Consider the following 23,845-nt stretch of genomic DNA (forward strand, 5'->3'; position numbering starts at 1 on the left):
TCGTGATCATCAGCAGACTTATCATGAGATAAAAGGAGTGAGGGGATCCTTCAGTAAACAGGTATAGATCAGTTTGAATATAATGTGATCCGTGTATAACTCGGCACATTTTCAAGTACAAATGCTGGAAATATCAGCCCCCGATCACTTTCCTGTTGCTTATTTTAGGAGAACAACCTGATGTAGCAAAACTTTTCGTCAACAACATCGAAAACTTCTGGTCATAAAAATGTTTACACGCATGGAAATGTGAAACCACTTCGATTCGAGGATCACAGGGCGTCACTGGCATCGAAGATCAGGCAGGGTGAACGCGTTCTCTTTGTTCTGACTATAGCTTTGTCCATCTCTAGATGCTGTGGATAGGCTCAAGTTTCATTGGGTTTTTTTCGTGTGCGCGCTGAAAGAAAACTGACAACAACAATCTCTCATGCAGGTGTCCAATGTCTTCTCATACAGTCAAAATCGTATCGAATAACAGTGGGTCCAATAACAGGTTCACTGCTGTTTAGGATGTCGGTTAACAACGACGGTCATATCCATTCATTCTTTGAATGACATTCCACATCAATCGGCTTCATACACTTGTCCACGCACGTTTGTGAGCGAGATGACGGATGCAACACTCTCTAGTTGCCCGGGGATGGCATAATGTGTACGATTCGATCCAAATGCACGTTGTTTCTAACGGTTGCATCAGAGATACAGGCATTATGGTTGCTATGTCGGTTGCAGGATGCTTGCATTACTAGAAGCTAATTCTGAATGGGTTAAAATGACAAATATCACATAAGAAAGCAGTATGCATTTCACATATGCTACTGTGTACCACTCTCATGAGGAAACGAGCGGGAAAAATTCACAGGAATTCAACACTCTTCAAATGAATACTCCAACACCAGACCAGCGTATTGTTATTCTGCACGCCATTCTGTACATCGTGGACGTGTATCTCCCTCCTGTCATCATCCCAGTAGGTGTGTTCGGTAATATCCTCTCGTGGCTGCTCATGTCTCAACCACAGTACCACAATTCGACCAACTCCCTGTACATGCGATTCCTTGCTCTCTGCGACAGCCTTTACCTCCTTACGAGGGCAACGCAGCGCTGGTTATTAGTCATCATCCCGGACGTCTTAACCGCACCTGGCGTACAGGGGCCATTTTGTCGACAGTACTTATTTTTCGAACGATTCTGCTCCACAGTGTCGTCATATCTATTAGTAGTAATGTCAGCGAGTCGGCTCATCGCTTTAATGTTCCCGCTGAAATCAAAACAGTGGTGTACAATGTTACGTGCGAGGTTAAGTCTCCTTGGAATTATTTGTTGTTCTTTGACCATCCACCTATCCGCATTTTGGAGAATCAGACACCCGAAGTATGCCACCTGGTTGTGCCCTTATCATTTCCACGAATATGTGCTATTTCAGACGATACACACGTTTCTGAACGCCTACACGCCAGCCATACTTCTCTTTCTCGTCAACATCGCCATCATTGCCACAATCAAAACAACAAGCAGTAATCGCTTGAAGTTATCAGGGTCAAATGTCAAGGTCAAAGGCGATAAAGAACACGACAAAAACATTACCAAATCTTTACTAATCGTTTCCTTCACGTACCTATGTTGTTTAACTCCTTTAAGAACTCAAATTATCGTATTTTCAGAATGGACACCCGTGCACGATATAGCTCTCTGGAAAGCAGTTGACAGACTTACACTAGACTTAACCATAACTTTAGAGTACTGTAACTTTTCTCTGAATTCTTATCTGTATCTTTTGATGAGTGATCGCTTCAGGAAGGAACTGAAGGGAATCATGTATGGTGCACCTCCACATAAAGCATCCATCGCTTCAAAATAGGAAGGGTTCTATGGGGAAATATCTATATTTTACAAGTCCTTGCGTTCATCGTTCCATCTATTAATTTGAAATCCGTATCTTTTCGCCCCCACGGTTATATACTTGTCATCGGTAGTACGATTCACTACCGAGAACAACGCGATTTGCGCTGTTTTCATTTATATATGAAATATTCCAACAGGGGTTCTAAGTGTTGTGTGGTGATCTACCTGGATTATCAGCTGAGGTGGCAGTTTCTTGCGATACCTTGGCTATTTCTCAGATGGACCCAAACCCACGCCTCGATGGTGGTGAATGATTATAAAAACAGTGGAATGTTATACAATAACAGAACGCCGCTCGTCAGGAAACCAAAGTCGAAGTCATTTCGATCGTATAATGTACCTAGTCCCTATTTGTGAAGTTATGAGGCATGACACCTCAATCGCTAAGTAGATCACATGTTTCAGTGAATACATAGATCTAGTGGGCGAGGTTGGGTGTTATACAGTCAGGACAAGGGATGAAACCGCAAACGCTGCTAAAGACTTTTTCATTCAAAGCAGAGCTTTCTTCCCAGCAGCAAAATGTCAACGTACGATGGTCACTAAGTGAGCGGGCAGGTCAAGTATGTTAACACAGATTTATCAAATCAGTGAGGACTAATTTATTAACATCCTTGTTTACTGCTATGAACCGTTCAACTCTATGTGCGATTCTTAATCAATACATCTATCTGCGATAGTAATTGTTCCAGAAACCTATATCTTGGGCGAACACCTATTTGTGTTGTTGCCTATACATTATAAGCAGCCTATTTGTGATAATATTACTTTGTCAAGTTGAAAAAGCCCAGTAGACGATACATTTAATATTAACGACTTTCTTGAAATTCATCCTTACGAAAGGTAGGTAGCCGATGCCAATGTGCTAGTTCCTTATGCTTTGGCCTCGTTAATGTAACGAGTGTATCGTAGAAATGATTCCCAAGTAAGTCTTATGCTGCTGCAGGAAATAGCCATAGGGCAATACGCGTGGTATCACTTGCTATGTGCGACCTGATAATTATATTATGGGCGGTTATTTCCGCATAAATAGAGGTTGTCTCAAATAGACATTTTATGTCGTGTTATGACTCGAATAGACGTTTGGTGGCGCTCGTTTTAACGGAGACGTACCTGAAATAAACATATTGTGTCGTATCTCAAATAGACATACACTCAAATAGACGTTTGGTGGCGCTCGTATCTCAAATAAAGCGCCACCAAACGTCTATTTGAGTGTATGTCTATTTGAAAAGCGCCACCAAACGTCTATTTGAGTTATACACAAAAATCAGAAAACACGACAATATGTTTATTTGAGATACGAGCGCCACCAAACGTTTATTTGAGTGTATGTCTATTTGAAAAGCGCCACCAAACGTCTATTCGAGTCATAACACGACATAAAATGTCTATTTGAGACAACCTCTATTTATGCGGAAATAACCGCCCATAATAATTGAACACATGTAATCGAAAGTCATAACCAGTTCTTGAATTACTAGTATTTAGATACAGTCTCTGTGAAATAATTTTACCTTTTGGACGAACGTTTCAAACCAGATTCATTATTTTGGTATCAAATATAGGCCAAGCGAATGACGGTCAACCAACCTGAAGGCCACGGCACTTCTAAATCCATCTCGTCAACATTGGCAAAAGTCATTTGAATTCTCAGATAGCTACAACACGCAATAAAGGTGTGCCATAGCAAGCGACAAACAGTGGCGATCTGTACCACTGAATATCACGCCCTTCGCGTCCCTTTCAGTTGAACTTATAGACACTTTTCAGTTATCTAAATGTCAGCGGAACGCAAATACAGTGACCCCTGGCAGAACAGAGAGCAAGCGTCTCAAACCGATGATGCAGATGCTGCGAAGACGGGAACAGAAACCGACAAGGCCGGTTTGTATGTCGGAAGTGTGGACACAGGTTTTTGCAGCGAGGAGGCAGTTGGGCCGGGAAGTCTCCAAACCACAGCAAGCAGTGGTACGTTCGAGAAAATTTTCTTTTTCGTGGTTTTCTATCTAACCTAAAGAGTGTCTATCATCTGTTGTGCTTTTTTAACCTCCCCGTTTAAGAGCGGCGGCGGCGGGGGGGGTCTTTTTATACATCATTTAGTAGCAACTAGCTTGTCAGAGGCAGGCTGGGAGTTCACCAGAATCAGTGATGTAGATCAGGCTGTTGCCATTCTTGAGAGGATAAACATTAATTAAGATCCTATTCAAAATAAAATGTCAAATCTACTGTGTTTTCAATGACATTTCATGTTTCATCTTTGTTCTTTGAGGATTGGTACATGTCATGATAACCTAGTAGGAATACTGGTCTTTATCTTGGTTGCTAATGCCGTTTAATCACTATGTGCTATCTTTCTTTAAAAAGATGACACGGACAACTTCGAAATTTTCGATTCACTTGTTGCCAGCCAAGCGAACGCCCGGTCACAACAACATGGCAGCCAACAGCCAGATGAGATCTCCGATCCGTGGAGGAGAGAAAAAAATGTTATTGTCGCGGTTGATGGAAGTGACCATGGTGACAGAGCATTAGATTGTAAGTAAGAGAAGTTACGATTGCTCCAGGGACTTTCAGACCAGTCAGACAGGGACCCAAAGGGAGAAAAAATGGGGCACAAAATATCCATTTATGAATCATAATGGACAATGCATTCGGTCCCCGAAACCTGAAGTCTTACTGGTCTTTAAACATAAAAGAACTTATTTTCCTGGAGGTCTTCTTCTGCGTTCAGATTTTCATAACCATTAGAACCTCAAGTCGTGCGCCGCGACAAAATCGGCTGTTTGTTGCAGGTCTTCGGCTGCTCCCCATAGCTTAGTCTTCAGTGACAATGGCTCCGGCCAAAATTCCTGTCTTCTTTTCATCAAGGGACAGTCCTGCAGAATGTGCCTTGGCGTTTGGTCGCCGAGTCCACATTCGCAGGAAGCAGTTGGATGGAGCCCGAGTCTCTTCAGGTGCTGGTGGAGTTTGCAGTGCCCTGTACAGAGTCGATAGATGGAGACTTGGCCTTTTCTGTCAAGTTGGTGGATGCTGTCTTTCCATGGCTGGTACCCGTGGGTGTCGTCTCTCCATTGGTTTTTCAGCTTCGTCTTGAGTAATGTTTTTGATTCCCGGTAGGTCATTCTGGTTTTTGTTTGGTGCTGCTTGCTACCTTCCTTCGCCAATTGATCTGCTCGTTCATTTCCTGGTACTCCTACGTGAGCTGGTATCCATTGGAGGACTACTCTTCTGTCTTGAAGAAGACTACTTAGGTTCTTCAGTAGATTCCCCGTCAGTTGGTCTGATGTTGCAGCCATAAGGGCCTGTAATGCGGACAGAGAGTCGGTCAGCAGGACGAGATTGTCTCCTACATCTTCTTGGGTGGTGATCAGATAGTCAGTGGCTGAGGTTAGGGCTTGCATCTCAGCTCTGTAGTTTGAGCAGAGAATGCCGGATGGCACGGATATGGAGTGGGCGCTTCTGTCTTGAAGTTTGATAAAAACACCACTTCCTCCATTGCTAACTGCATTCTGAGATGAGCCATCTGTATAGACGTGTGTCCAGGTACTATGGGGATACTTTCTGTCTATCATCTCGAGGGTGAGTGCCTTCTGGACTTCTGGCCTTGCGGATCCTTTTTGCTCGAGACTTGGAACATGTTTAGGGAAGCAGTTTTCTCACTCCAGCTAGTGCGCATTTGCTGCAACTTTTCCCGGTTGAAAAGTGCTTTAGCTTGGTTATGTTTGGCGACATTTTGGTCTGATGGGTGATTCTCCATTATCTCTCTTGCTTCACACAGTTGCTTGTGTAGGTTGTCCAGAGCAGTACTCCAATACGGCGTGTAGTCCTTACGTCTCCCTCGTGGTTTTAAAACCTTTGCTGCTTCAAGTATGGCGGAGTCAAAGACAGCTGCATTTCTGTCAACGTTTCGCTTTGAGAGTATGAAAGACTGTGTTGTCCTGTTGGTCAGTGTTTTGAAGAGAGGCCAGTTGGCCTTCTTGTAGTTCCAGCTGGGCGGCAGATACTGGTCTTCTGGCTTTGCTTGTTTGCCTATGGTCAAGATGATAGGTTTGTGATAGCTGCCACCTAACTGCTCGCAGGCTTCCCTTTAGGTGATTTTCTGTATCTTGTCTGTCGCTATGGCTAGGTCAGGGCTGCTAGTCGATCTCCAGGCTCTTGAGTAGAAGGTCGGTTCATCGTCTGGCTGGTTTATGACGACCAACTGGTTGTCTGTTATCCACTGTTCTACCTCCTCACCCTTTGAGTCTAGGTCCTGGTATCCCCAACTTGGTGAGTGGCTATTGAAGTCTCCGACAGTGATCCAGTCCTCTGAGACTGGTGATATGTCGTTCAGCATTGCTTTGTCAGTTGGTGAGTAAAGATTACATACTGTAAAGTTATCCTTTGGTAGGATTAGACTTACAGTCAGCGACTCGGTTTCTGCTGTTTCTGATCTTCTTGTTTCTGCTGACGCGATGTCGTTTCTCACAAGTGTAAGCACCCCTCCCTTTGGGCGATTTTCTCTGTCCTGTCTGTAGGATTCATATCTTCTGATAGAGAACCGGTGTGCACTGTTGAGATGCCTTTCTTGGATGCAGCATACATCGACTTCGTGGACCTTGAGGAAGTGTTGGAGTTTGGTTTTCTTACGTCGTACTCCTTCTGCATTCCATTGCATAATTTTCATCTTGTGACTAGTAGCTTTACTCTACCCTCCCCCAGTCACATTGGGAGGTACAGAGGTGCCAGTAGCTGGTGGTGGGCCCCCTCGAGGCTGGAGGCCCGGCATCGTCGTTACCTGGCGTTTACCCATAATGACGACACCACGTCGATCTAAGGTTTGTTGCATGGTTATCATCTGCTACGCGTGGACACCCGATTTCTCCCACGCCGTGTCGGCTGGTGTCCTCCGTCTTCGGTGGTTAGGCTTTGTATGGGGTTCCTCTACCCTTAATAGGTGGACTGCCTGTCAGGGCTCTCGGGCTCCACCTGTCCGCTTTAGATTCTTGCCTGCCAAGGCTAACGAGTGACATCTCCCCGGGTTTGTTTTTTGGAGTGTTCCTTCTCCTAGATGCCTTGCCGGCCAAGGCTGATCGAGCGGCATCTGCCCGGGTTTTATATCAGAGTTTTCCATCTCCTAGACTAGTTGCCGGCCAAGGCTAAGGGGGCCAGTCTCCCCCGGAGAACTTTCTCCACTGCCCAAGGTGACTAGTCACTTGTGTGTCTGGTCGCCTGGGTGTCCAGTTTCCACTAGGCTATGCTAGTGGAGAACTAGATGGCCGTTGGCTCTAGATGAGCTCATCCGCCCTGGGTGACTAGTCACCCACCTGAGACAGGTGGCACTGGCTTACAGGTTACCAGTGGCAGGTAGCTAACCTGACCTGACCTTAGAGGGTCTGAACGGCCTGCTGCAACGCTAGTACATGTAATATGCTGCAATGATCAGTAATATGAGAGAAAAAGTCTTCGTGAATTTTTTCTCTCGGAAGGATCAAGCTTAGATCCACCGAAGCTTGACATTAAATGGCATAGAAAAGAGAATCATTTCAAACAATCTAAATCACTATTCAGCCTCGCATTCGACCTAAGAAGTTGATGTTCATCTTTCCGCGATGTCTAATGTTTGATTGTTGAATCGTTCTTTCAGTCTACCTCGACAACGTGCACAAGATGGAGTACCAGATTGTGCTGACTCATTGTGCAAACGTTCCCAGGATCCCTCTCTGCGGTAAGAACGAGAATTCTTGGTCGTCGCTTGGTTTGGTTTATTTGATACGTCAGTGCCCAATCTTCAATGAGAGCCACCAGCATATTTGCTCCGTAGCAGTAAACTGAACAAGTTATGCACTTGGATGCTGTACCAATGTCGACGCTTGGAGACTGGTCAGTCCCAAGCTCCGTGAAAAAACGTCGAATAATACATCCAACATGGCTACAGTTGTAATAACACCCTATTTGATGCAGTTTTGTCTGATTTCATTATCCTTGCCGGCCATCCGAGGATCTACTCGGATAGGCTGTATTACTTGGCATCATGACCCTTATCTCTTCTGTAACATTCTAAATTCTGCTATTCCGTTGACTGCTTTAAATTTTCAGATGAAATTCCCAGAGAGGAGTGGAATACACAGCTAGAGGATAAAGACAAGAGCATTCGTATTATGGAGCAGGATTACGCCGCCAAGCTACGGAATGAAGGGGTTAGTCCATTATTGCAGATGTTGTTACTGTAGAGACAAAGTATATATTTATGTACACGCAACTCATAATGTCTCAGAATACTATGTACCTTATTGTATATGCAATGCCAATTTCCTTTCATCAGATTCCGTATTCTTCCGTTTTATTTTCCGATTTTGTTTCAACTCTTAGATAGTAGAAAAACGTGTCTTTGGTTATTTCCAGCACGTACTACTCTAGCACGGAAACTCCTCGCGCGCTTCCCTAATGCACCCAAAGTCGCACTTCACGTCACCTCGACAGCACTCTAATTTTCAACACCCTAGAGTAAGCTTGTTACAATATTTCTTTCATTTCTTTATATGTAGGTGACATTTACAACTCGATTCTTCTACCACCCGAAACCCGGATGTGGGATCCTACAAGTCGCGGAAGAAGAAAATGCTGTGCTCATTGTCACCGGAAGTCGTGGCATGGGGCGCAAGCGCAGAACGGTTCTAGGGAGCGTATCGCACTATATTCTGCTTCATAGTAAAATCCCTGTTGTGGTTTGCCCGGCGGAGAACTACAAGCACAGATATCATTACGACACAGCCTCTGAGATAATAAAATCACGAGCTGAATTGGATCTTATTCAGGAATCTAATGTTCATCCGAAAATGCGGCTGTCGCACGAGGATCTCTCTGCTGTACCAGAGGACAATCCATCTCCTGGATTAAATAGGCATAGTTTCGTACGTATTGATATTTAGGATGGACCTAAAACTGCTTCATTCACACTTACAGGCAAAATGTTCATCGAGCTCGTTCAGTAGCTAGGCCTGAATTCCTTTAACTTCTAGGTGAGGAGCAAAAAAACGTAATGCTACTCGTGAGCGTTTTGCGAGCCTTTACGCGGGTTGAGTGTCAATGGAATTTATGGGTCTCTAGTCGCTTCTTGAGAAAACGTCTCTGCCAATTTTTGGCGTTGTCACTAAGAAAACATAGCACTTGAACATATGGTATTCTTTCAAATGAAACTTTAAAAGTCTGAAGTATCAAAAACCTGGCCAAAATTTGACGCATGGCGACGAACGACCAAGATGAAGCGAATCATGTGCTAACCACTTTGAATGGAGTCTTGGTCTTCGGCTAGGAACATCAATTTGATATATCGGAAACTATGAAATATTGATACACGCGATCAGTTTAAGGGCAATCTTCCATGATGAATGCGACATTTTGCCACCGGCGAAGTGGTAGCTGGCCGTGCGTAACACATGACTTTTTATAGCCTTGTACATTGTAAGATGGACCATGAAAAAGCTGCCGATATATGTAAAGTATATGTAAAATAAATAAATGCATCACTGGAATTTCACGAAGACTTCCGAACTTCTTTTGTCGTCTTTTCTTATTCTTCCTCGTCTGCCCCTCCAAAGAATCCCCACATCTAACGATTTTGGTATCTCGGACTGCGGGGCCTTGCAACCTGAGGTCCTTCTGTGTCAAAGATTCAGTTCACTAGTATAACAAAAACATGTTCGTTTTATAATTATTACGGCAGTTTTAATTTGTTATCTCCCAGTCTATTGCTATCGTGCTGTAACCGTTTATTTCGAAAGGGGGTAAGCGAGTTATCTGATGATAAATTCAATATGAGTACGCCCTTTGATTGTTGGCAATGTTGCCATGTTGATCCGAGATGCTTCCACTCGGCGTAGGCTTGATCATATATCATATAATAGTCCACTACTTGTCTGCAGATACTCTATCAAGTCAAAGTGTACACACAGGGATTGATCAACAACAATTTGTTATGTATTACCGTCCATAATGTCAATGATTATTGTCTATATTCTCATTAGTCAACTGACACCGCCGCGTTCCCACGGAATTAATCCATGATTTACATCTCGTCTGGTATGCTCCAAATCACATTTTGGGAACAAATAAATCGATTCAATGAACTCCGATAGACACGGCAGCTCCTGTATCACCAGATCATATTTATGAATAGACTTTCATAGAATTAGAAGTAAAATCGATTTTTATTTTATCAGATTTATAGGACTAACATCTGCTAATCGCGCCGCACATTCCTGATGTTCGGAGTGTTTGGCATGCGTCGCACATATCCTTTCTGAGTTCATGTCACCATGATAGCCTCTTCGATCTAGACAATTTGAATAGCCAGAGGACATCATCTGTAGACATGACGGATGCTTGGACAGGAACTCAATCATTATCAATCTCCTTACCAGATTTACAGGATTAACAGTTCGTACTGACAGGACCAGCCTAGTGATGCTCGAACGAGAACACCACCTCAATGCCATCAGATTTGCATGATAAACATATAGATCGTTTATCAGTATATCGGATCGTAAGCTGATGAGATGACGTCACGAACACCACAGTTGGAATGCTTCGCCATTTTCTCTTAAAGCGTCATAACACCTAACAAAACTAGATGAGAAGTACGGATAGCATCGGAGACGGACAGGCGCGAGCAAGTGGTTTTAACTGTGGATTCATTTCGAGGCGGAAGAGTCAGTGGAATAGCGAGGATATTGGGAACACTATTCATCTTCAGGAGGTAGGTAAGACTACTATTATTTGTACGGCAACAGATACGGAGCGTGATTTTATTCGGCAAGAAATATACAAATCAATTCATTTATTCGGAGTGTTATATTATTCAGCATTCGGAAAAGACCATGCCTAAATCTAGTCTATTCGAAATGTCTTCGACCCTTAAACGGGAGCGCCATTCGCTGTTCATTGTGTATACCGGTGGCCCGGATCAGGAAAGTAAAAAAACACTGACACAAGAGAAGTTTGACCAAACCGCCATCCAATCCCCTAGGCGCCACTTAGAATAATTTGATATCTTTAGAAGCAACGATGGACGGGTACACCGAGGCCGATGTACATATGTATCATTAACGGTTTTGCTTCAAGGTCGATGGGCTTCTGTGTGATACAGTAAAACTTGCGTCCAATAATTCGTTCGCCGTTCTTTCACCAAGCTTTAGCATGCTTAGAAACGTGTGTAGGTACTCATCTGGTTTGTTTCCAAACCACCTTCAGAATAGACTCCCCTAAGACTGTAGGTAGTCATTTACCTGTTGGCAAAAAACACACTGACAAGGGAGGTTTCCGCTTCTAACTGATGTTAGGCATGCATCGTAAATAAAGTAACTGAACTGCTGTTAGAAAATAGCCGTGTTAAAGGGAGGGTATGAGATATATAAGTGTTGTTATTTGGAAATTGCTTCCAACATGACAGGGACTCACCAGTCCAAACACTCTGAGTCTGCTGTGGCATTACTAATATCGATTTTGGCGTTTAGCTTCTTTGGTCTTTAGAGTTACGACTCTTAAGTTTGGTCTGCAGACCAGGTTGAGACAATAGCCATTAACTGCCATAGAGCACCAGCTTTTCTTCTCAGGGGATACCTTAAGACTACAAATATGATACTTTATTTTCTTCAGGAAATAACTAAAGGCTAAAATTATGATACTACATGTATTACTCAGTACGATATCGACCTAGCTGCCTTGCATACGGAGGAACATGTACAATGATACATGTACGCGTGACTGTAGTGTGCCCTGGAAATATTGGATATACCGAAATAAACCTTGTGATATAGTGTCGAGCAGTCTATTGTGGCTGGCATTCTTGCTGGCATTTACTGACAGGTATCTTCTCAAAATACATTGTTGCTGATAAAGATGCAGTTATTTAGTCTCTCCCTTGGCACCCTTTCCCTCCTGAACGAATAGAAGAAAGTGATATTTTGTCTTCTATTTAAATCCTCGATACCTGGAAAAACTAAATTGGTATGCGGTTAAGGTATGTCCCTAGTGTGTACTTAGTTGTGGGAGGAATCGGGGAAACTTTTCAAAACGAAGTCTACAAAATGTATGCTTCGTACTTCGTCGTTCATATCTCTTCGTAAGGCTAGCGAAACCTGCCTTTTTTACTTCCTTGCTTCCTACATTCTGTTGAGCGAACACGAGTGGGTATTTGGCATTGAGGTTCTTTTTTATGGTCTTCGAATACAAACAAAATGTTCGGTGTCAGCAAACGGGATGACTGGAAATCCGCTGTGCTTGTAGTGATTGCGCACTTGTTAATTTTTCTGATTTATCACTAAAAGAACAATACACCGCCTCGTTAACTTGCTAGTGAGAGAACCCTTATCAAATTGGGTCTAATTTAAACGTAATCTGAGACACGAGAAACTTAATATTGGCCGTATCATTACAGCTGATTAGCGAGGCAGGCAACGAAGAAATGATATTAGGTTCGTGGAGGCTAATCTTGCAAAGAGTGCTTCGAAAAACACTGGCGACAGAAAGCTGTCAAGACGGAAAACAAGATTCATTTGTTCTGTAAACAATTATTTTGGGCGATGTACTTTTCGCAGAGCAAAACATTGATATTAGTCTGTCACGGTCAACCTCTGTAATGAGCTGCCAGAAACTGCTGACACAGAAGCGTCTTTGCCGCGTCTTCATTATCATGAGGCAGCTCCTAACGCGCCGTTTCCGTATCGGATGCCCGCCGTACCAAATGCAAAATGTAGATTCCATTAACGTTTAAGAGTGATTTTGTGTGGGGCCAAGTCCCAAAATGAGCCAGATTAACTGGTTGAGGATATAAGCCTTTTTGGGGTGAGAAGACTCCTCTTGAACTCTTTAATTGTATGTAATTGGTTTGAAATCCCCTGCGCATGTTAACAAGTCCGGCTTAAGTGGCGAAGTATACCCTACAAGTCACACCCCAGACACCTAGATGGTCGGTCATATTTCCGAGCTGATGAGTTATACGCCTCGATGATTATGGCCATCTCAAGATGTACGGAAGTGGTTGAGAGGCGCAGGGGCGTTTAATTGGATTTATCGATTGACGTGGACAACATGATTTACGGTTAGGGTCGATTTGTTTTGAGGCATACCATTACCAAGAGCAAAAACATACGTCACCTTAGTTACATCATGGTACAGCACTAGTCTCCTTCCTGTGCAAAAACACTGAGTGACGTATTCCATTTAATTTACATGATGGGTTCTATCTTTGAAATGGCGTTGCTTTGAAGTCTGCCCCATGTTGACTTTATTTGAAAAGAAAACATTCTTTTTTCACTAAAAGCGAATTATCAGTAGGTACATGTATTGCTTGGAATGTTCAGAGAAGTCTACATTATTCGTAATAAAGGTCCTCCTGTATTTCTGAGATGCATTTTGAAATGCACATGTACACACAACAGTTAACGAGCTTTTAAGTACATTGTACATGCTATCGCTTCGTTGATTACAGCGATCTCAAAATAAGCCGGAGTGTTTGAGAGGCGAGGCCGTGTTAATTTGTTTTATCGATTAGCATGGCCGACTTGATTTATGGTCAGATCGATGTATTCAGGGGCATATCGTGACCGACGACGTCCAGATATCTGGCGCTTTGGCAAAAAACGAAATCAAATTAATGCCATCTGTATTCTCTGAAAAAAGTCTGACGTATTTTTACACATGATTGAGGATTCCATCAATGAAATTGCGAATCTTTGAAGTCTGCTTTCTACTATGGCTTCTGTCTATCACATAGTGTTGACTTCGAAGTCAGCCAAATGTTGACTTTATTTTAGAAGAAACTATTCTATCTTTGAAATATCAACCCCGACAGCACCTGCAGTGGTGAAGGAGATTTTAATTGGTGTACCAAAGTAATAAAGTTTGTATCATTCGGATGCACTAGAAAATGTACAACATTTAGCCAGCTTTCAAGTGTACGTTTCACCGCTTGGTTGGTTGCAGCGATCTCAAGGTATGCCGAGGGGTTTGAGTGGCGAGGCTGCGTGTAATTGGTTTTTATCGATTGGTGTGCAATGTTAGCTTAGCCTCGATTGATTTAATTTAGGGCCTGGTCGGCGTTTTCAATTGCTTAAGGGGTCTACAGAGTCCATGTACTCACAGTGTTTCAGGTTTAAGGATAGCGGGCACTTTTTGGGCCATTGACAAAGAGTCAGGAAATGCTACTCAGGGTATCATCCTGTATGTGGATGCTGGTTTCTCAAACATGTCAGGAGAGCTATTGGCACACGATTCATCTTGTTATTCTATACTTCGCCGATCTGTAGAGTGTTGGCATCAAAGTAGTATCATGATGCCAATCAAAGCAGCTTTAGGTCCCTCCATCATGTCAATGTACACTTGACGGCATGAATGAACAGTAGTATACAAACTAAACTGGCATATCTTTGATCTACAATATACTCCACATTAACTAAGGCGCGTCTTCCAATATTTGCAGTGCTCGGATCTACAGCAGACTGTGAGTTCTTTGACATGTCAAAGGTCACACTTGGTACTATGTGTCTCAATAGCTTGAGCAAACCCGCCTACATTGGAGCACGTAACGCTATTGAATCAATGCACAGGTAATTTTACCTTACTTGATGTGAAATGCTAAGAATGTTCTCTCCATCATTTCACCTCTGTTCCTATTACCATCATTATATCTGATACGGCTTATTACGACTGTTGGCGTAAAGTTTCAAGGCGCAATCATCTCAAAACTAGTCTGCAGCAAATGTGAGGATGAGAGGGGGTGCGATTATAGAAACGTCCTTTCCATTCCTTCTGCATCTAAAGACAAAGTGTCCCGTATACACGTTAATGAATTACTAAAGGACCTGATGACATCACGGATCTTCGTTCGTTCCTTGTATCGTAGACAGATACGGATTGCAGAACCCGCCTTTTGTCATGAAGAAGAAGAAGTCAGAGAAGAAGAAGTGTGCATAAAAGAGTTTGTGTTACTGGGATGAAGAAATCGTCGTACTGTAACTCATCCAACGAATCAAATTACGGGACAAGTTGATTTTCCCTTCAAAATACAAACTGGGTTACAGGGAGATCCTTTCTTCATCATCATTAGTGTCTTATTCTATTATCAATCAAACTTGAATGTGATGGGTTTAGGTGTCTTTAACAGATTTGTTACTACCAATACTCCCAGTAAGGACATTTCCGATATAATCGTCACGAACTCTCATCCGTTACCATGGCGAATCCGATTGGTAGTGACCTACTTGTATATTGGCTTTCGGTCTTGTTCTATGATCGTTTTATCATTCAGCTGAAGGTCGGTTTATCGTGTGTTTCTATGTGATATGTTTAAATAACGCACGAGGATAAGGCGTTATTTGTTCTCCTGAGATCTTATCCTTGGGACAAATTTTGTTTTCCACCCGAACTGTTGAGGTAATGCAAAGAAACGCATGTCTTGGTTTCGGAACTAAAATGAGTCTCGATACTTTCACGAAATTGTTTGCATAGTCCGTCATATGCATGTATAAACAATAAATGGAATATAAGCATCCCATTGGCTTCTTCTTTTATTGATATCCGTAAATCATTTTGTAGTTATGTGTTTTATATACTGGGTGTTTCAAAATACAAACCAATGTTGCTGTTCTTTATATAGTCATATACATATAATTTCTCCTTTTGACGATTTTTAACGTCTGACCGTAAAAGGAGCGGAAGGCACCTCAGGGCCTCTCTCGGCTTAAAAAGCTTTGAAAATGTTTCAACAAGATTTTTTTGAAAAGTCTCTAAATAAAGCTATGTTTTCCAAGTGGTAAGCGTGTCACCATAGTCTTTTTCTTCTATCCAACGCTAATCCTGTATGATAGAACATACGTATTATTGGTTTGCTTTCCTATAATAGGTTTTGTCATCAAAATCGTATGATCCCATTCTAAGTAATAAGCTTACCCGGTAGATTGTCGGAGATTTTTGTCGCAAAACGCTATATTCATACTTTTTTCAAGTTTTAAATTGGAAGAGGCGTTACAACGAAAACAAGTATCAATAAACCAGGCCACAATGTTAAATTACTCTCCTCTGCGTAAAGGTTAGATGCCGTCCACTATGTTATTAGATAATACATCTCTCTACATCATCATCATGTACCGCAGCTATGTGACAGTGCATGTGGTTTCGCTATACGCCTTCCCACCAAGCTACGTGATTAACGCAGGTAAATGTCCCGATAGTCTTCCTAAATTTATTGATGAAGCACTCGATCAAATGATTCCTTCGGGGAACAAGGTGTAGCGGCTGCTTCCCACCATACGACATGCCTCAGCAAGGAAACTGTAAAGTTAATGGCTCGGATGGGATGTGAACCCGAATAATTTACATGTACACGTTTATGTCTTCTTCTCTCGCTATTTTAATTTCGCTTCTAAAATGGTATTTATTATAGCAAAAGGAAATTAAGACATCAATATCCTGGCTTCCTGCCTGAGGCGCATCGCAGACGGAACTCGCTGTCGTCTTTTGTAACTTGTCATATCGAGTGTCTGCTATCATGTTGACATCAACAATAGATCGGGTCAGCGCCTCAGACCACTGAACTACCGAAGATGGAATTGAGAGAGCGGTAGCTGGCACATATTCAGCACGGTTCTGCGCTTCGATTTTTAAATCCTTTTTCTGCATTCTACGGGAGTGATCTCTTAGTTCTACCTGTCATAAAACTGTTCGTTCCTGGTCGTGATTTTTTTTAAAGTCCAGAACATGCTCCTGATAGCTGTAGAAATAGTACCTGTTTCACGTACATGTCTCGGGAGTGATATATTTGACACCAGTCGTTCGATCAATTTTCTTTCTTTACGAAAGCAATCCTGAACAATTCTTTTACCCATGTTTTCCAATGGTTTTGCCAAGTGACGTCAAAGCAGATTTAAAGGTATGCTCCCGCATATAAAACGTAATTTATCTTGTATTCTACATGTGATTACCAAAATGTCTTTTCACGTATAGACTATGAATTCCAAAATCGAGGATATTTTAGAATCATTGTTTAGACAGGTTTCACAACCCATACAAAGAGCTAACGAACTTCGTACTTCCACGTTCTTACGGGTTGCGAAACCAGCATATCGCTATCGATCAACATTTATCTTCCATCTGACTTTTGCGATTTTAACTTTTTCTCTCGGAATTGCGTATCAGCAACGCGCAATTTGTTACAATACTCTGAAATTGCACCCGCAATCTTTCTGAGAGATTCTCTGAGTATTCCAATTTTATTTCCATATCCTGCAATAGATACGACCCTATATCACCCTACGTGTACATGTATATCCTGTCAAATTGGCATGTTTAGAAATCACAGTATGCTCAAAGCAGCTGGTGTACGCATCAGTCAATAACTCTTAGCGTATAAGAGCCAAATGGCACTAAATGAAGATTGCAGCGGCGCCTTTTTTAACGGCAAAACCTCTCCCAGCACGTAATATTGGATAGGTCATTACTCTTATTTTATACCTGTGTTTTCCAATAGTAGACATCAAAGAGTGCAACGGGATATGTATGCAAGTATCATATTATGAGTGCTGCGAGGTCGGAGAGTATACGCTCACAAGAAGAGGGAGTTTCGATCAAGCCAGTCAAATATAAGCCAAAGGCTAGCACAAATGCTGGCTTTCGTTGATAAATGTCATGCCGGCCGTTGAACGCTTGAAACGACTATCCTGGTACTAGCATTCGTCAAAGTATAGTACTTATCACAGTTTTAGCTGACCAGTCAATTCGTCGGAGTTATTGCTCATTTACTGATCTTGAAACTTTCATGGATGCGAATCGAGCCATCGTCGCCAAAACAAAAAAGGTTGCGGAAGACTGTGGACGACCTATGTAGCCAACGAGTCAAGGATAAGTCAAGGTCACCTCTAGGCTAATCACCGTTTACTTATTACGATCAACTACTGCAATTAGGGAGGGTTGTCACAACTGTGTGACCCGCCGCGAGATATTGCTTCTTGACGCGACCTTTAACAGTTTACGCAGCTTACCCAAGTCACGCAGATTTTTATGAGCATTGTCAAATTGCTCTGGGCAGTACAGTACCTCCGGTTGGCGAGGATTATTTATCTCGGTTTTGGCCGCCAGCCTATGTTGCATATTAGTCTAATAAGAGAATGCCCGTCACGTCTGCAATCTCCGGAATCCGCCAAAGAATCGATATTCAGACATGGCTATTTTATAAATGTCCGCCCTGATTGAGGGATCCTTGGTATCCTCTCTAAAGCATGCTTTATCCTGGTTCTTGGTTTACACATTGATTAATAGGCCAGCTTCGTACCATCAACATTCAGCGGTGGCGAGTTATTAAAAAGGTTGCGGAAGACTGTGGACGACCTATGTAGCCAACGAGTCAAGGATAAGTCAAGGTCACCTCTAGGCTAATCACCGTTTACTTATTACGATCAACTACTGCAATTAGGGAGGGTTGTCACAACTGTGTGACCCGCCGCGAGATATTGCTTCTTGACGCGACCTTTAACAGTTTACGCAGCTTACCCAAGTCACGCAGATTTTTATGAGCATTGTCAAATTGCTCTGGGCAGTACAGTACCTCCGGTTGGCGAGGATTATTTATCTCGGTTTTGGCCGCCAGCCTATGTTGCATATTAGTCTAATAAGAGAATGCCCGTCACGTCTGCAATCTCCGGAATCCGCCAAAGAATCGATATTCAGACATGGCTATTTTATAAATGTCCGCCCTGATTGAGGGATCCTTGGTATCCTCTCTAAAGCATGCTTTATCCTGGTTCTTGGTTTACACATTGATTAATAGGCCAGCTTCGTACCATCAACATTCAGCGGTGGCGAGTTATTAGCAGCTCTATCGTTTCGGATCATTAGAAACCAAAGCTTCTAAATCCATAGAGATATAGCTTTGATTAGTACAGCGGAATCATCCCCGCAATAAGAGGTATAGGCATTGATTGATGGTAATACATTCGAATATCAATACATGCGAGGATATGGACACTGCTATGGAATTTTCTTGCTATAAATAATGAGATCAATGTGATGCTTGGGCTTCACTGGGTCCGCCCGTCACACAGACATGAGGTTCATTGATACGGCTAAGTGCCATTGTGCACTTCCGCATTTCCCTGCCCTCGCGTATCGATACCTGTTGCTGTAAAGTTGTACCAGCTGTAGGTTACTATATAATTCAAAGGCTATGAACAGCTGCTTTGGTTTATGAACATTTCGTGAGAGAAAAAAACTTATCACGTTCTTCACATGTGTTCCTTGGCTATGCTTAGCAACATCTCGTTTTTAAACAGCCGTTCTATTACTTGAAACCACTAAAACTAATGATGATAGTTTCAACATGTACAGTGTACAGCCAGCGGGGTACTATCAAGAATAAGAATGAAGACCAAGAATGTTGCAGAAATACGATGGCAAATAGTCTATTCTGCTTCCCATTTATAACCGTTATTGCCACTACAGTTCTCCCTGGAGCAACCATTAATTTTTTTTGTTATTTCTTCGTGTAAAAAACAAATCGCCTTCGTCCTCATAAACTTTCGCAGCCTGGGGACTTATTGAATAATTTCTGTAGTAGCTAAAGGGTGTTCATCAACAGAATCGTGCCTTGCCTGCTCGCGGACATGGTGGAAGAGCGCTATACGGACTTGAAGGTCGCTCAGCGCGGATTAGCCGCTCAACGCATATCCGGAGATCCATGCGGTATAGTTGCTATTATCCAGATTCTGTGTGGTCAATTGAGAGTCCGATTCTTAAATCCTGAATACGCTTTATCATTTCAGGTCTACTGACAGAACCGACCTGTAATGAGTCGAAAGTCCGAGGACCGTGGCAGCTCGGAGGAGCGCTACGAGGACAGGCCACTTAACCCGTGCCCAAAGAAGTACTTCCACCCCGAACCGGGGAAATTAAAGGCTGTCATAATGTGTATTGACCCGAATGTGCATTCAGAGAGGGCATTTCAGTGTAAGTACAGAAAAAACAATTCTCCTTTTTGGCCTTATTACCATTTTTGTCATCATAAGTGTCAGGATATAACGCAGTCCGTCACTGACTTCATTGCAGATTTTATGGAGCACCTCTACCGGCCTGACCACCTCATAGTCCTGGTCCATAGCGCTGAACACCCGAAGGCGTCTCTTGGTAAGACTTCAAAACGTAAGTTGCTTGTCCTGCTGCTTGAGATTCCCCTATCGGTGTTCCTCATGAAATAAGGCTCGGCGAATTCTGGAACTCGTTATCGTTAATTTTTCTTTAACTTCGGAAGCAACCGGAAACTCAAAGATTTTAGTTTTAATGTGTCTTGAAATATATTTATTGTGACGGTCAGACATCGCGGCCGATCAGAAATCGTGGTTTGGTAGTTCACATTTAAAGACAATGTTGTCAGCACTAAGCGAGCATTGATCAATCAACAGTGGTCAATTTTAAAGCAGTTTAAAACTCATGAAGTAAACGGTTGCAATACTTCGGAATCGAAGACATGTCGCAATCCCATGAATCTGACTTTTTGAACTTTTAAGATTGAAATAAATCCAGAAGCCGCCATGTTACAGGCAGGCAGAACCTAATGTAATGAAATGCTGTAACACAGATTCAACTATTGACATGCACGATAACTCCTTTCCTAATTAGAATACATAGCCCGTTTGAGGGAGATAAGGGCCAAGGAACTTGCAGACCTGAAAGGAGTCACATACGGTGAGTCGGATGGCTTTATGTGAGTCTGACCGCTAACTTACATGCAGGAATACTTTAATTTTTACTAGAAATTATAATTTTTTTCCTTATGATTAGCAAGATGCATATTTTGATAAATCAATCATCCATTTCCAACATTTCGGAATGAGAAACTGTATGCATCATTATTTTGATTTATTAGGGAAACGTGCTTAAGCTAATATCTCGTTTAGTTAATGCTTTTAGAGTTAGGTTTTCTAAATTGCACCAGTCCTCTGCCTTGACTTGATCACATTAACCCACTATTGGTTGAAACGTCATTCAAGCAGTGTACTGAATATTGGCTAAAATTAAGGGGATAAAATGTCAGTGGACTGTGATGGGACAGTATTGGGGTTTCAGGCCACATCAAGCAATCGTAGCAACCACTCGGTGACAGTTTCAGGCGCAAAGATTGCACACGAAAAAAACCTGAAGTTGTATGTGGACGCCTATACCACCGAATTTTAACAAGAATTCTACCTCTAGCCGGTGGGAAACGAATTAGGTTATTGAGAAGAAGCAGTCAGAACTGTGAACCATCTGACCATGAAATAATTTTAATTGCTGTTGCCTTTTGTGAGGAGCGCCGATAGGTTTACCTTAATTACTCCTTTTATTACTGTGTTGATGAATTTTGGTCCATAGATATGCGAAATGCTGTTTCAGTCAAGGGAGGCTTAGAAGGTAAATAAAATCGTTCTGCCCAGATATGCCAAATTTACAACTCGAGTACACGAATACAGTGCATATTTCTCATATGAAATCAACCCTGCATGTCTCCTCCAGTTGCTATCTAACATTGGCTGCAAATGGTTTCACTAACAGCCTCTTTTTTCACAAAACGTGACTGTCATAAAGAATATTTATATCGTATTTCGTCGGTCGTAGCTCTGCGTAAGACTTGCGCAACCTGCTTATTGTCTTGTGACCAAGACATGTGAATGGAAACAGCCTCGTGCGAAGCATCATTCCAGTTTCCTTATGCATGTCGTGGATTTTATTTCTATTAACTTTTTCTTTTTATCCAACATGGACAGCATTTAATGGTAAGCATTGTCTGCCGAGATGAAGATTTGTTAACTATTCAAATGTCAAAATGAATTAGCTAATTATTTCAAAATCCAGATGAAATGATTGTCACAGGCCGGCCAACACGCTTTGGGTTTGGACCAACATGCTCGCGTATGGTCTCTAAATGTATCAAGTGCGAGTATAAAACAACTTCTGGTGCTTTAAAACGTTATTGTAACAGTGTACTACCTTTTGAAACGACGAACTGATAACTTATTTGATAGACATGTATAATATACAATGTATACATGATACGGTAATGTTAATATTCGATTGTAACTTATTTTTTATTTATTACAGAACCCGGTGCTGGAACGGATGAAGAAATCACAAAAAAGGAGAGCGATCTGAGAACCCTGGAGGATTTCTTTGTTCACTATATGGATAAAAGGAAGGTGGGTTAAGGTACAGACGTATTAATGAGGTTTTAAAAGAAAGTAAAGTCGTATAACTTTGTGGAACAGATGGAGGAAAATATCCGGTACAGTTATATAGCCTCCGTCATGGGTTTCGAAACATGGGTTTGCATGAGTTCGGCAGTCAACAATGTAGGGAAAAATTTCAAATGTAAATGCTTCGAAATCAATCCATATTTTTTTCAGATCCAATACAAAAGTCGTTTCGTCTGGCATAATGGTAAAGCAGGGCAGGCCATAGTCCACATCGCCGAGGAAGAACGCGCCATTTTAATTGTGACGGGAAGTAGAGGACTCGGCAAAATTCGACGAACCATCCTCGGAAGTACGAGCGATTACGTCATGCACCACACAAACATTCCAGTGATGATATGTCCGAAGAAACATGACGATGTGGAATAAAAAATCGTCTCGTTTTACTCCGATTAACTTAACTCTACCCTACTCAAAAAATCCTCATGATTCAACCGTATTTGCTGATTTTCCATGAACTTCAGGTGGAAGTGTGGATGTCTCGTATGCCACAACATCATTTTTAATGGAAACAATTGGTTGATATCTAAATGTGTAAGAGAATGAAATAGTTATGATAAAGATTTTGACGTCGTTTGAATATGTTACTCGGATTTGGTCAATATAGAAAATAGGAGACAAAGCACCTTGGTGTAGTTACACGACATGTTGTCAAATCATTGAAGCAGCTGTCCGCAGGTTTTAGTAAATGCTTGAAATGGCTTCCATATACATACGCGCGCTTAAGCGCCGGGTATTGAAATGGCCTCCATATACATACGCGCGCTTAAGAGCCGGGTATTGAAATGGCCTCCATATACATACGCGCGCTTAAGAGCCGGGTATCACGCCCAAACGCTGATCAACGTCACATATATCACGGAGATGGAGATCTAGGCTTCCGCAGTTTTGTTTACGCGTATTGCGCTTTTATCCAGTGGAAAGTAAAGAGGAATTATGCAAAATTTGACAGCTATCGTACCCCAGAACTACGACTGCAAAGACGTGTTCTAAGATCAAATCAGAATTATTGTGCAATTTTCATCTACTGTTAACAACTAGCGTTAGTGTTTTGTACACATAGACGGATTGCTGTTGTTGTTGTTGTTGTTGTTGTTGTGTTAAGTGACAAGCAATTAGAGTAGTGTACAAAATAAACAAGGCTGCTCCTTGGTCATTTTTGTTACGTTTTTATTTGTTTGACTGCGCTCCCATAGGCGGCTTAAATATCCGAAAACAAACTACTTTTCAATCGTGAAATTATGGTGAAATTAAAATATACAGAGCAAATTTGCTCACTTTCAATCGGTGTTCCACCAGATTTCGTCTGTATACTGCCGAAATTAAGTCGTGTTAAATGCATTAAAGTTGGTATGACAAACTGCCGCGCTTTTTAATTCGACATTATTGACATTTAACAGAGCATTCGCGAAACTCCCATGTTACTTAAAAAATATTTCTTCGACGAAAGTATATTTGTTCAAATGCCGGCATCAACTTGTCTATCTTTGAAATTTAATTATACCTCAGGCACACTGACAACTCTTTTTTCGTCAGTCAAATTTCGCCCACGTCTATATTATTGTGGCACAATACAATAAAATTGTTCATCCAGCTAATTGATATATCAATTTTTTAAAACTCAAAGCTTATAAAACTCTAACGCGAGTTCTCCGGCATACTCCAGGTTCTCAGAATAAGCC

General features: G+C 42.0%; 2 protein-coding genes across 6 annotated transcripts; both read left to right on the top strand.

Annotated features, from left to right (window-relative positions):
• Nucleotides 1-2,625: 2,625 nt before the first annotated feature.
• Nucleotides 2,626-9,431, top strand: LOC135501365 (uncharacterized). 2 transcript variants are annotated; one of them, XM_064793438.1, is made up of 6 exons: nucleotides 2,626-2,751; nucleotides 3,682-3,879; nucleotides 4,276-4,446; nucleotides 7,538-7,618; nucleotides 7,990-8,090; nucleotides 8,439-9,431. In XM_064793438.1, the coding sequence occupies exons 2-6, from the start codon at nucleotides 3,690-3,692 to the stop codon at nucleotides 8,820-8,822; spliced, it is 927 nt and encodes a 308-aa protein (XP_064649508.1). In that variant the 5' UTR covers nucleotides 2,626-2,751; nucleotides 3,682-3,689; the 3' UTR covers nucleotides 8,823-9,431. The 2 variants fall into 2 exon arrangements, with proteins under 2 accessions (XP_064649508.1, XP_064649510.1); XM_064793440.1 differs by lacking the exon at nucleotides 2,626-2,751 and having other exon boundaries at nucleotides 3,472-3,879.
• Nucleotides 9,432-10,046: 615 nt separating this feature from the next.
• On the top strand, nucleotides 10,047-23,319 carry LOC135501784 (uncharacterized). 4 transcript variants are annotated; one of them, XM_064794092.1, is made up of 6 exons: nucleotides 10,047-10,652; nucleotides 19,704-19,887; nucleotides 19,987-20,079; nucleotides 20,557-20,622; nucleotides 22,015-22,109; nucleotides 22,317-23,319. In XM_064794092.1, the coding sequence occupies exons 2-6, from the start codon at nucleotides 19,728-19,730 to the stop codon at nucleotides 22,530-22,532; spliced, it is 630 nt and encodes a 209-aa protein (XP_064650162.1). In that variant the 5' UTR covers nucleotides 10,047-10,652; nucleotides 19,704-19,727; the 3' UTR covers nucleotides 22,533-23,319. The 4 variants fall into 4 exon arrangements, with proteins under 4 accessions (XP_064650162.1, XP_064650161.1, XP_064650164.1 ...); XM_064794091.1 differs by having other exon boundaries at nucleotides 10,051-10,648; XM_064794094.1 differs by lacking the exon at nucleotides 20,557-20,622 and having other exon boundaries at nucleotides 10,061-10,648.
• Nucleotides 23,320-23,845: the final 526 nt, after the last annotated feature.

The sequence above is a fragment of the Lineus longissimus genome, chromosome 17, assembly GCF_910592395.1.
Source record: "Lineus longissimus chromosome 17, tnLinLong1.2, whole genome shotgun sequence".
NCBI lineage: Eukaryota > Metazoa > Nemertea > Pilidiophora > Heteronemertea > Lineidae > Lineus > Lineus longissimus.